The sequence below is a fragment of the Trachemys scripta genome, chromosome 5 (genome assembly GCF_013100865.1).
Source record: "Trachemys scripta elegans isolate TJP31775 chromosome 5, CAS_Tse_1.0, whole genome shotgun sequence".
NCBI lineage: Eukaryota > Metazoa > Chordata > Testudines > Emydidae > Trachemys > Trachemys scripta.
The window spans coordinates 30,791,325-30,807,882 of NC_048302.1; the positions used below are offsets into that span (position 1 = coordinate 30,791,325).

The 16,558-nt window shown below is 43.5% G+C and overlaps 1 protein-coding gene across 2 annotated transcripts in view; it reads right to left on the minus strand.

Moving 5' to 3' along the window:
• Positions 1-16,558, minus strand: part of PAPSS1 (3'-phosphoadenosine 5'-phosphosulfate synthase 1) — an 81,313-nt gene that overhangs the window by 43,684 nt on the left and 21,071 nt on the right. For both annotated transcript variants that reach the window (XM_034771936.1, XM_034771937.1), the window contains exon 5: positions 15,001-15,119. In XM_034771936.1, the coding sequence (XP_034627827.1) occupies positions 15,001-15,119 (119 nt within the window). The remainder of the gene's footprint in view (positions 1-15,000; positions 15,120-16,558) is intronic.

Below are 16,558 nucleotides of genomic sequence, written 5' to 3' on the forward strand. Positions count from 1 at the left end.
TAAACACCGATGCAAAATATTCATTGAGATATTGCGCCATGCCTAGATTGTCTTTTATCTCCTCTCCGGCAATAGTCTTCAGCGGTCCCACTTCTTCTTTCTTTGCTTTCTTCCTATTTATATGGCTGTAAAACCTCTTACTATTGCTTTTAATTCCCCTCGCTAGGTCCAACTCTACACGGCCTTTGGCCTTTCTCACTCTATCTCTACATTCTCTGACTTCACTAAGGTAAGTTTCTTTACTAATCCCTCCCCTCTTCCACTCTTTGTACGCTTTCTGTTTTTTCCTAATCGCCCCTTTGAGTCGGTCGCTCATCCAGCTCGGTCTAAATCTCCTGCTTTGTAATCTTTTTCCCTTTTTTGGAATGCAGGCCTCCGACAGCTCATGCATCTTTAACTTGAAGTAATCCCAGGCTTCTTCTGCCTTTAGATCCATTAATACGTTTGCCCAATCGACTTCCCTTACCAGTCCCCTTAATTTGTTAAAATTGGCCTTTTTAAAATTATAAACCCTAGTCTTTGACTTAATTCTGTTACTCCTCCCATGTATTTTAAACCGAATTAGCTCATGATCACTGGAGCCCAAATTGTCCCCCACTACCACTTCCTCAACGAGGTCCTCACTACTTACCAGAATCAAATCTAAAATGGCCTCCCCCCTCGTCGGTTCAGCTACCACTTGATGAAGGAATTGATCAGCAAGCACATCTAGGAACATCTGAGCCCTATTATTACTACTAGCGTTTGTGCCCCAATCTATATCTGGGAAGTTAAAGTCCCCCATAATTACACAGTTTCTATTAGTAATTACTTCTCTAAACACATTAAATAGTTCCTTATCCATATCCTGGGTCGATCCCGGCGGTCTATAGCACACTCCGAGCACTATCCCCGGAGAGGCTCTAGTAGTCCTATTACCCAGTGTGAGTATTGCCCAGACGGACTCTGTGTTATCTAATCCATCAACTATTATTTCTTTACAGCTTATTTCACTATTGACATACAATGCCACCCCCCCACCTTTACCTTTGTTCCGGTCTTTCCTAAACAGCGCATACCCCTCCATACCTGTGTTCCAGTCGTGACTGCCATTCCACCACGTTTCTGTTATTCCTACGATATCTGGTTTCAGCTCTTGGACCAAGAGCTCCAATTCCTCCATTTTATTACCTAGGCTTCTGGCATTGGTGTATAAACACCCTAATGTATGTCGTTTAGCCTGTCTCCCATTCGTAGCACTATAAGTTGCGGGCCTCCTTGCGTCCGTCCCCCCTGTCCTTCCTATGTCCAATCTCATCTCCCCGGCTATGTCTCCTCTCATTTTACTCACCTTTTCCATACTGGAATCTGGCGTGGAGATTAACTGTGCATCTCCCAACCTTCTCCCCAAACTTCCTAGTTTAAAGCTCTTTTGATAAGATGAGCCAGCCTCCCTCCCAGAAGTCTATTTCCTTCCCTACTCAGGTGAAGCCCATCCCGCGAGAACAGGTGTCTGTCCCCGAAAGCCTCCCAGTGGCCATACATCCCAAAGCCCTCCTTATAGCACCACTCTCTTAGCCAACTATTTATTCTCACAATCCTATCAGCCCTTTGCTGCCCTTCCCTCGGAACGGGCAGAATCCCACTAAAGATAATCTGAGCCTCTATCTCCTTGAGCGTCTTCCCCAGCCTAGCATAATCTCCCTTGATTCTCTCTAACGAGAACCTAGCCGTGTCATTCGTTCCTACATGAAGGATTATCAAGGGGTTCTTACCTGCTCCTTTTAGGATCCTTTTCAACCGCAGGTCCACATCGCGTATCTTTGCGCCCGGTAGACAGCACACCCTTCTGTTCTCCGGGTCCGCCCTGGTCACAGGCCTGTCCAATCTCCTCAGTAAAGAGTCTCCAATTACATACACCTGCCTTCGCCTGGCAACAGTGCGATCTAGTAATCTAGTCTCTAGTCCCTCTAGTCCTGACCTGTGCCTGTTCCTATCTTCCGTTATGCTCCCCCTTATGCCTTCCTGATTCCTCCCGGGGCCCAGAATTGGTGCTGTCTCCATCAACTCCTCCCCTCTCCTCTTCAATAGGTCCAATAAAAGATATTACCTCATCTACCTTGTCTATCTCTTATCCTAGGACTAAAATGATTACAACAACGTTGCAAACAACTATGTTTCATTCGTTTAACACATACTAGCGAGTACATTTTGCACCAGCCAGTAGAATAAGTTCTATTTGTTAATATCTCTTTGGGACTCCATGAGAGCAATAATCATTTCAACCAAGAATTCATTAAAAACCTGTCTGGTTGCAGATGAAGGATGGTCTTTCAATAGCAGACTTCTAGTAAGATAGAGACATCCAAAGATCCAACACACAGACAGCAGTCACAGGGCCCTTTGTCTACTGTTTCCAGATGCAATGAGATCTATCAGTTCACCAAACTGACTTTAAGAGAAGATATATATCTGGGTGCAGCAGCAACCCTGCTAATCTGGCTTCTTGGTGTTCATATCCCCCTTAGTTCGCAGTGCACAGAGACAGGAAAGTTTGCTCTGCCCAGAACTGAAGAATCCCCTTCATAATAGCAGTGCAGAAAACTCTTTCAGACACACCGACTGTCGTGATCAGAACAAGTCTGTTATCCAGGGAAGGAGCAGTGCTCAGAGACCTCAATTAATCATTGTGTTCCAGCGGGTGGATGCTGGACTGAACTGGGTAGATGCCTTCAAAAAATCTGCTTCTTTGCATTCACCAGTTGTGGGAATGAAGACTATGCAAGTGGGCATCCATCTGCCAATGGATGAGATAGGGTAATGTGGATGTAGAGTGGGTAGGAGAAGAATACTGAGTTACTGGACAGGTATATGTAATGGTTTTTTGACCCACTAAGGGCCAACAGGCCTGGGGCCCAACCAGCCCTGTTTTGAGCCAGAGACCTATTAAGAACAGGTGTTTGGGTCTGGTAGAGGGGATTATCAGCTCCAGCTGGGATGGGGGGTTAGGTGATTATAGGAATCAGGTGCATATCAGGCAAAGACTGAAGTTGCTCAGTTTCAAGCGGGGGCTCCAGGATGCAGATTAACCCCTGTGACAGGAAGACAAGGGAAGAGTTGCCAGGAACAGGGAAGCTCTGGCAAGAAGCCCTGGAGTCAAAGGAGAGGTAGCTGTTTGACTTTGCTGAACTGTTTTATTTTGTGGTTTGCTGAAAGTCATCAATGCAATGAATAAAGAGTGCCCTGAAGAAAAGGCCTGAACAGACTGGGCATAGTATTTAACCCTAGGCTCCCTATACAATGAACGGGTACAGATAGGCACCTAAGAATGGGAACCACAAAAACTAGCACACTAGGAAGGGAGATATCTAAGGTAGCCAGTAGCAGATGGCAAGGAAAAGGGTGTGTCCTAAGCTCTGCCCTTTTCTGGGAGTTAGGCACCTGAGTCCAAGTTGTAGGTAGGTGCCTCCCCCTGCTTAAAATCCACAGCTTCTCTCCTGGAGTTAGGCACCTTAGCAGTTTTTTGCAAGAAATGCCAGAGCAGGTGGTGGTGATGCCTCCCTTATTACTTAGAGCACTCACTCAGAAGGTGAGACACCCAGGTTCAGGGCCTCCCTCAGCTGTAAGGAGAGAGGGTTTGAACAGCTATCCCCCACTTCTCAGGACAGTGTGAGTGCGAGACGAGAGCTTGGTGGTTAGCTCTCCTGAGAGGGGAGGTCCAATTGTCCTGCTCCAAATGGCTAATTAACTAACCAACACAGAACAGCTTTAACAGGGGAGAGCGAGAGACCCACAGAAGAATACCCCATAGCTCAGTTTTAGGGCACTCTCCCAATTGGTGGGAGACTTAAGTTCAAACACTCCTTCGCCGTCAGGCAGTGGGGAGACTTGAGACACAGGGAACACAGGCCTGGTCTACACTATGACTTTAATTCGGATTTAGCAGTGTTAAATTGAATTAACCCTGCACCCGTCCACACAACGAAGACATTTATTTCGAAATAAAGGGCTCTTTAAATTGATTTCTGTACTCCACCCCGACGAGCGGAGTAGCGCCAAAATCAATATTGTCATTTCGAATTAGGGTTAGTGTGGCCGCAATCTGATGGTATTGGCCTCCGGGAGCTGTCCCATAGTGCACCATTGTGACCGCTCTGGACAGCAATCTGAACTCTGATGCACTGGCCAGGTAGTCAGAAAAAGCCCCACGAACATTTGAATTTCATTTCCTATTTGCCTAGCGTGGAGAGCACAGATGATCACAGATAGCTCAGCTCATCAGCACAGGTAACCATGCAGGCCGATAATCGAAAAAGAGCACCAGCATGGACCGTACGGGAGGTATTGGATCTGATAGCTATATGGGGAGAGGATTCAGTGCTAGCAGAACTTCGTTCGAAAAGACTAAATGCCTAAACTTTTGAAAAAATCTCCAAGGACATGATGGAGAGAGGCCACAATAGGGACTCAGATCAGTGCTGCATGAAAGTCAAGGAGCTCAGACAAGCTTATCAAAAAACAAAGCAGGCAAACGGTCGCTCCGGGTCAGATCCCGGACATGCCGCTTCTACGTCTAGCGGGGGCTGCCACCACTATCCCACCTCTGACCGTGGATTCTGAGGCGGGGATAATCTCATCAGCTACACTTGAGGATTCTGCAGACGGGGAAGAGGAGGAGGAGGAGGACGACGAGCTTGCAGAGAGCACCCAGCACTCCGTTCTCCCCAACAGCCAGGATCTTTTTCTCAGCCTGACTGAAGTACCCTCCCAACCCTCCCAAGCCAGTATCCAAGACCACAACCCCATGGAAGGGACCTCAGGTGATTTTACCTTTTAAAATATAAAACTTGTTTTAAAAACAAGGGTTTTTAATGATTACTTTGCCCTGAGGACTTGGGATGCATTCGCAGCCAGTACAGCTACTGGAAAAGTCTGTTAACGTGTCTGGGGATGGAGCGGAAATCCTCCAGGGACATCTCCATGAAGCTCTCCTGGAGGTACTCCAAAAGCCTTGCCTGAAGGTTTCTGGGCAGTGCAGCCTTATTCCGTCCTCCATGGTAGGACACTTGACCCCGCCCCATGCTTGCAGCAAGTAATCTGGTATCATTGCATGACAAAGTCTGGCAGCATATGGTCATTGCTGGTGTTTGCTGGCATTCAAGCAACATCCGTTCTTTATCTCGCTGTGTAATCCTCAGGAGAGTGATATTGCTCATGGTAACCTGGTTGAAATACGGGAATTTAATTAAGGGGACAGAGGTGGCCGGGGGGGTTAATTTGGTTTCTGCAGGGACCTTCCCTGATACCAGCCACGCTGGGGGAGGGATAAAGCGATCATCCCAGAGAATTGGATGGGGGGGGGTTAGTTTGTTTTCTGCTGCTGAAGGTTAACAGGAAAACCGCAGCAGTCAACGGGCTTTGCTTGGTATGTGGGAAAGGAGGGCGCAGAATCCGAAAGACAATGGCTTACCATGGCCGCATGCAAGCTGAATTCTGTTGCCCGGACCTGCGTCTGTGACCTCTAACACCAAAGCCACAGGCACTCAATATTAAGATGGAAAATGTGACCTTGTACTGAAATCACATGTGCTACGTAATGTGAATAGTGTTGTTCACCATGAAAGAGTATAAGCATTGTTCTGTAAAATGTTTCATTTTAAAAACTCAGATAAGGCAGCAGAGAAAGAAGACGTGAGACGAGATGTTCATGGAAATAATGGAATGCACCCGCAATGAAAGAGTTCATTTGAATGAGTGGAAGGACACGGTATCTAAATTTAGGAAAGATGCCAGTGAACGTGAGGTCATGAGGGACGCTCAAGATGACAGGTGGCAGGCTGCAACGCTGGGGCTGCTGCGTGATCAAACGGACATGCTCCGGCGTCTGGTGGAGCTTCAGGAACGGCAGCAGGATAACAGACTGCCGCTGCAGCCACTGTATAACCTCCCTCCCCCCTCACCATGTTCCATATCCTCCTCACCCAGACGTGTAAGAATGCGGGGGAGGAGGGGAAGAGAGGCTCCGTACACCCTCCCATTCCACCCCAGTGGACAGCCCAAGCAATTTTTTTCAGTGGCCTTTTACTTCCCTCCTATCCTCCTCCCAAACCTCACCCAGATTACCTTGTCGGTTCTCTCCCTATGTTTATAATCAATTAATAAAGAATACATGATTTTTAAATGATAGTGACTTTATCTTCTTTGAAAGCAAGCTGGGGGAAGGGGGAGGGTGGGTTCCTTACAGAGAATGAGTCAATAAAGGGGGCGGGTTTTCATGAAGGAGAAACAAACAGAAATTTCACACTGTAGCCTAGCCAGTCATGAAACTGGTTTTCAAAGCTTCTCTGATGCACAGCGCTTCCTGGTGTGCTCTTCTAATCGCTCTGGTGTCTGGCTGCGCGTAATCAGCAGCCAGGCGATTTGCCTCAGCCTCCCACCCCACGATAAAGGTCTCCCCCTTACTTTCACAGAGATTGTGGAGCACACAGCATGCAGAAATAACAATGGGATATTGGTTTGCCTGAGGTCTGAGCGAGTCAGTAACGATCGCCAGTGACCTTTTAAATGGCCAAATGCACATCCTACAACCATTCTGCACTTGCTCAGCCTGTAGTTGAACATCTCCTGACTCCTGTCCAGGCTGCCTGTGTATGGCTTCATGAGCCATGGCATTAAGGGGTAGGCTGGGTCCCCAAGAATAACTATTGGCATTTCAACATACCCAACGGCTATTTTCTGGTCCGGGAAGTAAGTCCCTTGCTGCAGCCGTTTAAACAGATTAGTGTTCCTGAAGACGCGAGCGTCATGAACCCATCCCGGCCAGCCCACGTTGATGTTGGTGAAACGTCCCTTGTGATCCACAAGTGCTTGCAGCACCATTGAAAAGTACCCCTTGCAGTTTATGTACTGGGTACCCTGGTGCTCCAGTGCCAAGATAGGGATATGGGTTCCATCTATCGCCCCACCACAGTTAGGGAATCCCATTGCAGCAAAGCCATCCACTATCACCTGCACATTTCCCAGAGTCACTACCTTTCGTAGCAGCACCTCAGTGATTACTTTGGCTACTTGCATCACAGCAGCCCCCACAATAGATTTGCCCACTCCAAATTGATTCCCGACTGACCAGTAGCTGTTTGGCATTGCAAGCTTCCACAGGGCTATCACCACTAGCTTCTCAACTATGAGGGCTGCTCTCATCTTGGTATTTAGTGAGGCTGCATACATTCGACTTTATACAATCTGTTTCCAAAATTCGAATTATATAAATTCATATTAATCCCGTAGTGTAGACATACCCACACACAAGATCAAACAGTAAATGATCTAAATTGTGAGAAGAAAGAGGCGGTCATCCAGCTGCAAAACAGAATTATCTGAGGACAGAAAAAATGAGACTGCTTTAAAGATAAGCCTTCATTATGAATTTTAGATGTTTCAGTGTCCTACTCTGCTTGTCCCTGGTTCTGAGCCTAGAAATAGGATGGGAAGCAGATCATAATGCTCCAATCTGAAGTAAATGACGGATGCCTTCATTTGTGTTGTGGCCTTCTGGTGGGTTGTTGAGACTAGGAATCAGACAGCATTGCTCCTGAAGTTCTTTCACAGCTCTGCAGCATACCACTCAAGACAGTGTCCAGGGACCTCAGATGACCAAAGCTATAGGTAGTCCTTTTTCTCCCGAACAGACAGAGCCGGCACTAAGTGTCTAACTCCAGCTAGGGTGAGTTAAAAGATCTGTAGATAGTGCTGAGGCAAAAGAGAGCGACTTCTGACCCTGATCTAGCACTTGATCTAGCAACCACGTGCAAAGAGGTATTTTCTCCTGTTGTACTTCAGACTACTTCAAAAAATCCCTTTCTAGAACTGGCAGGGGCCAGGATTTTAAGCAGACTTTTCTAATGACTGAATAACCTCAGCTCTCCATAAAATTTCCTATTGTATGACACCACAATAACTCAGAACTGATTGACTGAGCACCTGACTTCATGTACCAAAACTCCACACATCTGCCTAAAATAGATCTGAATCCCATTCCCCACAACCAGCAAGACAGAAGCCTTTCCACTATGTGACTTTTAGGCTGAGAGAGAGACCATACTTGCAATACAGTCCATCCATATTCACACTGCTTGTGAAACCATGTTGAGGCACATATTGTCAGAGGACAGTTCATATTTTTCGTTAAACTGATGCCACCTGTGATTTTATGCTCAAATGAAAGGACTGAAAGAAGGCCTGCCTGGACGTAGCTGTCTACAAAGGGGCTGTATAATAAGAAGGTAAAAATCTCCCCCCCAAATAGAAGATATCAAGTCCCTGACCACCATGGAAAATAGCCACATTTATCTTTATTACAGATACCAGGTTATGTTTTGACTGCGCACACAGGAATTTTCTGGCCTTATACAATGGAGAAAAGAAATGGTGGGCAGAAAGGAAAGGGGAGTTAAGGGGACAATCTCTTCAAGAACCTAATGTAGCCCTGGACAAAGCCCTGGATATATTGACCTGAAGTGTTAGTTTGAACATTGGAAATGAAGTTTGGAATGGTCCTCAATAATGTGCTGCAACAAGAAGGTCTTACTAAGCCATCGGCTGCTGCAGAGACAGATAAAATCATAGGTTATTTCAGAAAGTGGGACATTCTCCTGTTGCCAGTAACTGACAGATCTAGTTCTGCCCGCACGCTGCAGTACCGTTGTAATGAATCTGTGGACCTCAGCATAAAGAAAAATAGCTTTCAACTCACCTTAATATTGGTCTATCACAAAACAATACTTCATTTTATCATGTTAAACCATTTCTTCTTCCAAATAAATACAGCAGCAAGGTGGACACTGATCTATTATCCCTACATGAATGTCCCAGGGTGACTCTCCATTGCTTATGGGTGACTAGTGTTCCGCATCAAGTTAACAGAACACACTGTTCAGTATTTCAGCAACGCTCACAGGCTAAACACAGTGACACAAAGCAATTGTTTTTGTAATACAACTTAAACATGGCGTTCTATCCTGTAATCCTTTTCCTGTATTTTTTTACCCCACACTCTGCATTCACAGTGACAAAAGATTGTGACACTCCCAAATAAATATTAATATGAGTCAATACTGTTAAACACTCTTTTTGTTGTTTCACATTTGTATTTATGCTACAGAAGTCAGTGCCGTGCACATTCATATGTAAAGTTTGTTGCAGTTTATTTGAGCAATTTTTAAAATGTATATCTTTGGATCTTTACCTTAAGAGCTATATAGCTCTACTAATTCCTTTTCTGCAGAGTTATAACATGCTGTACAGTATTAATAATTGCTTTGAATAAAAGAATCAGCTAAATGATTTGGTGGTGATGAGGATGATGATAATAATAATAATAGCAGCATTTTGCTCAGTTAGAATGTTGGTATGGTTCTGTTCCATGTTTAATATGTTTAAAGTCTAAAGAAGTTACTTACGGTAAATGAGACGTTTCTCAATTGAATTAAAAAAAAAATGGTGGTCTAAAACAAGTTGATTTCATCCACACTTTGCAATTCCCATTGTAAAAATCAACCACTTATAAGAATTGAATCATCTGGGATGTATGTGATTCTTCTAAAAGGAGTGCACTGCATGAGAATAGAACCAACCCTAATTTGAACTCTAAGAATTCACCCAGAGGTTTCCTTGGCCTTTGTTTCAATTTCAATATTAACCCTCCGTCACCTAATTTCTTAATACCACTATATTACTGTCTAACTAAAAATATATGAAATTACATATTCTTTAATCAAAATTAACCCCTGGAATGCCACACATAGTTGTCCTTTATTTTGCTGAAAGAGGTGGTCACTGCCCAAAGCGTGGCCTAATATCATCCTTTCCCAGCAGAAGACTCAGTGACACCACTGCAATTTAAACGTGTATTTTATACATTTTATATACCGGCAGATTACTGGTTATCGTTCATAGGATGGGCAGTGTATGTCCTGCATGGTATTGTGGCACCTTTAAGACTAACAGAAGTATTGGGAGCATAAGCTTTTGTGGGTAAGAACCTCACTTCTTCAGATGCAAGTCATCTGAAGAAGTGAGGTTCTTACCCACGAAAGCTTATGCTCCTAATACTTGTATTAGTCTAAAAGATGCCACAGGACCCTCTGTTGCTTTTTACAGATTCAGACTAACACGGCTACCCCTCTGATACTTGACTGCATGGTATTGCTGACTCAGAGGAGGTGAAACTATGATCAATACGAAATTTGAGGGAGACCTACTGACAAATAGCTTCTTTTTAGAAACACCACTGAGAAACTGGCTGATGAGTAGCAATGAGGTTCTAGGCACCACAGATTGTGTAAATTATAAGAAAGTAACTATCACCAAAACTAGATAAAATACAGAAAAGCATAGAAGACAAGAGTATTTTGCCAAAAGACAAAAAAAAGCCAGAAGATATAGCTCCAAATTCTGCTGTGTTACAACTCTACAGATCAGGAGCCACTCCAGTAAATTTAATGAAGTTACTCTAATTTTACAGTAATATGATAAAACCAAACTTAGATTACAGGAGACACAAAGCCATTTTTTAACCATCTCATGGATGTTGCTAGAGACAGAAGCTTTTCCTCTGGTTTGCTGAATAGACAACCATAAATGCATGTCTTTCAGACACAGAAGCTATATTTCTATAAAACACTATTTCAGGCTACGCAAAACCAGAGCTCATTTCAAGTGTGACAGCACTTTATCAATGCCGAATATAGGAAGAGAGGAATTCTTCCTACTTATAGCCAATACAAAGTAGGCAATCTCTTGGCATGTATACTGACTTACACATTTTTGTTTAAAGGAAACCCAGACACAAGTATCTTGCTGAGCTTTTGACACAAGTGGAATGGAGAGTATGGGGCTTTGAGTTCTGAAGGCTCTGGTGATTCAGACTCTGCCCACATCTTGGTTTCCTTAGTTCACAGTTATTGTAATATCCTGAACCTCACAGCTACCATAAGTTTGTTTGGATTTTTTTTTGGGGGGGGGGGGGGGGTTTTTTTAAATAAAGGCTAATACCTTTTTTATTTGTCAAGGCTTTTGGCATAGCCCTGACATAGTGCTTGGATCTTATTTGATTGATTTTGTCTTAATAGCTGTTCTTTGTTGTGAAATGTATAAAACACTACAGGGGACGGTGTTTCATACACAATGTGTTTTTTAAGACTGACAGAATCTAGGATGTCACATCCTGGAAAGTGTGCCAGCTAGGAGAATTTCCTCAGAACAGATTATGGGACCATGTGTAACTAAGCAAATGAAGGGAATGGAAAATAATTAGCCCTAAACAATAAACAAAAGAAAAATAGCTAGCAACAATATCGCTGGTAAAATTAAGCACCCTTCAGGTATGTCTACACTGCAGTTAAAAACATGCAGCTAGCCCATGGAAGCTGTCTCAGGCACTATTTAATTGTGGTGTACATGTTTGGACTCTGGCTGGAGCCTGGGCTCTAGGACCCAGATCTCGGATGGAAGCCTGAGCCGGAACATCTAAACCACAATTAAATAGCCCCTTAGCCTGAGCCCTACAAGCCTATAACCAAAAGAAACCCAAATTCCTACATTTCATCTGTGTCCTAAGTCCTTTCTTTCCCTCCTCTCTTCTGATTTCCAGTAAGGTTTCTTCAAAACCCCCTTTGATTTCTCACTTCTCTCCCGTACTTCCTTATTCTCTAGTCTCCCTCACTCCTTTTCTCCCAGGAGCCCCTGGGGATGTATTTTGTATCTTCTTCCCCCTCTACATGCACACAGTCCCATTTCAGAGTCAATTTCTCATCAACTCTCCTTCCTGAATCCCACGGATGCTATTTCTTCAGTTACTACAGCTATATCACCAAAGAGAATATGAACCAAACCCAGCAAGAACTAAGATCTTCTGCTATTTCACTACCACCTTCCATCTTTTTGTGCATCTCCACAATTCAACTCTTAGTCTGAAACTCCCCACTGAAACTCATCTTCTCCTTCTACTTCAGTGGTTCTCAAACTATTGTACTGGTGACCCCTTTCACATAGCAAGCCTCTGAGTGCGACCCCCCCCCCCCCGCCTTTAAATATATAAACAAGTGTTTTTAATTTAAAACACCAATAAATGCTGGAGGCAAAGTGGGGTTTGGGTGGAGGCTGACAGCTCACGACCTCCCAGATAATAACCTCATGACCCCCGAGGGGTCCCGACCTCCAGTTTGAGAACCCCTGTTCAACTCCTATTTGTGACTCTCCATGCCTAGTGGAGGACTGTACCTGTACAGTAACTCCTTGCTTAACGTTGTAGTTATGTTCCTGAAAAATGCGACTTTAAGCGAAACAATGTTAAGTGAATCCAATTTCCTCATAAGAATTAATGTAAATGGGGGGGTTACGTTCCAGGGAAATTTTTTTCGCTATACAAAAGACGTGTGCGTGTGTGTGTGTGTGTACACACACACACACACACATACACAGTATAAGTTTTAAACAAACAATTTAGTACTATACACTGCAATGATGATTGTGAAGCTTGGCTGAGGTGGTGGAGTCAAGAGAATTATGTATGTATTTAGCACAGATTTCAGGAAGACATCAAAGTTGCTTGTTTCCGTTCAAAAAATTGGTCATCTGAAATTCAAGAAATACTAACATTTTGCATAAGGATTGCTCCATAAGCTATTTTAAACAAAATCAATTTTTTTAATCCTGTCTTCCCTCTGCTGCTTTTCCTCTGCCTGTCCTAATGGATTGCTAAAGAAGAAAATCCACATGCTTATTACAGGTATAATACTACTCCTAATTGATTCTTAAAGAAGACATAATTCACTTGAGACTAGGGCTATGTCTACACTACAAATTACTTCAGTATAACTTACATCACTCAGGGGTGTGAATAATCCATGCCCCTGAGTGACATAAATTATACTGACCTAAGCGCTGGTGTAGACAGCGCTATGTGAATGGGAGACGCTCTTCTGCCAACATAGCTACCGCCTCTCGTGGAGGCAGGAGTTAAGCCAATGGAAGAGTTCTGTCCCATCAGCTAAGAGGGTCTTCACCAGAAGCACTACTGATGCGCCACTGTAAATGATGTAGTGTAGACAGTCTCCGGCACAGCAACACTCACATCCCTTATGGATTCACCCTCTTCGTCCTTCAGGGAAGGAATGGCAAGAACATCTCCCATGCCCTTCCCTGAATAGCTATTCACTCTCACTCTTCTTAGCAAGTGCTAAAGTATGGCCTAAGCTAGGGGCAAGGTAAACCTGTTTAATTGAGACAAACACCAAATCCTATTCAGCATAGCAGACCCAATGCCCTAAGCAAAGAACTGGAGGCTCGTTACATGGGCTCACATGCTGCGTCTCTCTTGAATTATGAAGTTTTAAGAACAGAGATGGCTTTTCCTACTAGGAAGTGCAAGAGATCCTGTGATCAAGTTATTACTAGCATCCTATATATGGCAAGTAATGCTTCCCTATATGAAAATATTCAGAACATGATGGCCTATGGTTAGGGTGCTACCCTGGCACTCTGGAGACCTAGGTTTAATTCCTTGCTCTGCCACAGTCACTTGGGGATCTGAGACACAGAGATTCTGTAAAATAAAGATAACAACACTGCCCCTACCTTACAGAGGTGCTGCAAGGATAAATACATTAAATACTGTGAGGTGCTCAGACGCTACGGTCACAGGGGTGGCTTTATGTGACATACTGGGGTAAAATTCAGACCAGTGAGGGGCTGTGTCACCCTTGCTCTGCGACCTTGGGTGTCTTACAATGGCTTGCTGAAGTAGCTCCCACCTTGGTCATTCCAACACAGCAAGTCACATCCTGTGTGTAACTGCAGCCTGCCAGTTACACTCTGGCTCTCACCATCCTTGGTTATAATGCAGGGTAACCACATCACACCCCCAGTCCCAGATTCCCCTTCCCCTCCCCCAAAATGTATGTCCTGTACTGCCCAGCTCTCTCTCGGACTGTTCAAATGTATTAAGTCTTTTAAGGGAATAATGTACCAGCTTATTAACTTAAATAGTTACCCAGACCCTCAACTTAAACACACTGGATTAGATAAAACAAGTATATTAACTACAAAGAGAGAGATTTTAAGTGAGTACATGTAATGAGGCATAAAAGTCAGAAATGGTTACACGAAACATCAAGATAAAACGCTTACTGGTGCCTAACAAAGTATATTAGATTCAAGCAAAATTTCTCACCACACGCTTCCAGCAAGATTACTAACCAAACTCTTCAGGTCAGGACCCACACCCCCTCCCATCCCCTCCAGAGTCCAATGGCTGTTTTCCTCTGTCTTTTTAGGTGCCATGCCAGAGACAGATGGGGGGCAGAGGGGTCCCTTGGGGTGTTTGCCCCTGTTCCTCTTTTAAAAACTTTTCCAGTCGAAAACTAGGAGACTGCCCAGTCTCAGGAGGAAAAAATCTCCATGCTGTTTCTGTGCTAAGACGCAAGTCTTTGTCCCTGCCCCAATTTTTTGTAAATAATGGCTACTTTGTAGGTAATGGCTCATTAGCTTTGTTGACACTTGGCTGGGGCATCAACTTGCCCTTTGTCTTTGAGAAACTGGTTTAACCACTCCCCAGACTTAACTGGGAGATACTCTTCAGCCATGATTTCAGTTTATGTTCATAACTTTATATATAAAGTTGCTATATGCACTTTACCATGATATTACCGATGAACAAGTTGTGAGGCATCAGAGCTTCTCACTTTTTGCGTCTCTCAGCTTGGACAATGAAAATAATTAAGTTTCATTTTTGTTTGCAGTGTATTTCCATTTTCAGGTTCTTACTGCTACGACATTTGTTTTTAAGACGCAGCAGGGTGTTTTTAAAGACAAATGTTTACAGTGGGGGGTTTTTTTAATTGTGGGGAAAAAATTTATTGCTCTTTAGTTTTATAAAACTTATTTTTAAAAGAATTTGAATTTGGAGATAAGTTTAAATCAAAATTTAAATCAATATCAGAAGACACCACCACATCTCCTTACCCTTTCTTGAAGAAGTTCCACTACTTGTTGAATGCAATCATTCACGTCACAGGAATCAGTTTTCAGCACTAGTTCTGGGGCCTCAGGCTTTTCATACTCCGAGTCAATGCCAGTAAAACCTGCATGACAGAAGACAGAACTGAAAATTCCTCCATACTTCAGACTGGTTCTTATATTATTCGACTGTAGCTGATTGGCTGTAGACAGACACACAGTATGGCAGAGTATGTAGTTTTAACTTCTTTGACACAATTTTGTATGGCTTATTTTTTTTAAAATGAGACCCTTTATTATCTTTCTAAATGCACCCTTCTACAGTAAGTAACAGAATATACCATGGATGAGGAAGAAGGAAGCAAAAGCACAATGTGCAACAATCTTGAGTTACTAGTTAGACACCCTTTTGGCTGTCCTTGCTGTAATTGCTTTGATATGGAATGCATTGTTAAATAATCTTTACATATTTTGCTTATCTGCACGCAAGACTGGTTAACGAGTTTTTGATTCAACAGGCAGAACTCTAAAGGGCAAAACATCACAGTGTTTTTTCTGGCACATTGGTATGCCTAATAGAGCTGAAGTAGTTAAGTGAGCTAATAAAGCCTGCTATACGTGGCTATTACACGCCTAAAGACTGTATTTACATCCCAAATCAGACGCCATATCATTTTCTCTGCCCTTTCTACTTAACATGCTAGTCTGAAACAGAGGAGCTTCTAACCAATCATGCTATCATGCCTCTCATCCAGGGAGGCAATCCCACAATCACCTCCAAGGAAATCCAGATATGCATTAAGCAGTCTTTGATTCACTAGCTTCATCTTCTCTAGAGAAAAAGATAGTGGATTCTCTGTAACTTGAAGTATTTAAATCAAGATTTCAGTAACTCAGCAAGAGGTTATGGGCCTATTGCAGGTTTTGTGGCCTGCAACGTGCAGGAGGTCAGACTAGACGATCATGATGGTCCCTTCTGCCCTTAAAGTCTATGAGATCGAGTAGCTGAAGCGGATACTGTACAACACTGTTTTGCTTCCAAATACAGGCAGAATGACTATTGCTAACCACTACAAGTTGCAGGACTACTATCCAGCAAAAAGGAACTTCTATGCGGTTATCCTTAAACAAAATTGCTGACTGATTCCAATCCATTAGGATTTGATTTCCAGCTTTGTAAATTTTTTCTAGTGGGGCTTATTTGTGGTATTAAAATGCAACAGGGCATCAGCACACAACCATAGCTTCTTCAACACCACAAAAATAAATTTGTAAAAGCGTTCTTCACGATGCAGCTTTACAGAAGGAAGGATTGTGAATGTACTTCTTTTCCATTACTTTTTTGGCAGGCCATTATGAACATTACAGTACACATGGAAACTAGATCAGGGCCCCACGGTGGTTGGCACTGTACAAATACAGAGTGGAAAAACTGTTCCTGCTCCAAGGAGCTTATAATCTAAATAGAGAAGATAGGTAAAGGGTGGGAGGGGAAACAGTCACAGAGAGACAAAGCAACTTGCCCAAGGTTACACAGCAGGCTTACGGCAGAGCAGGGAATAGA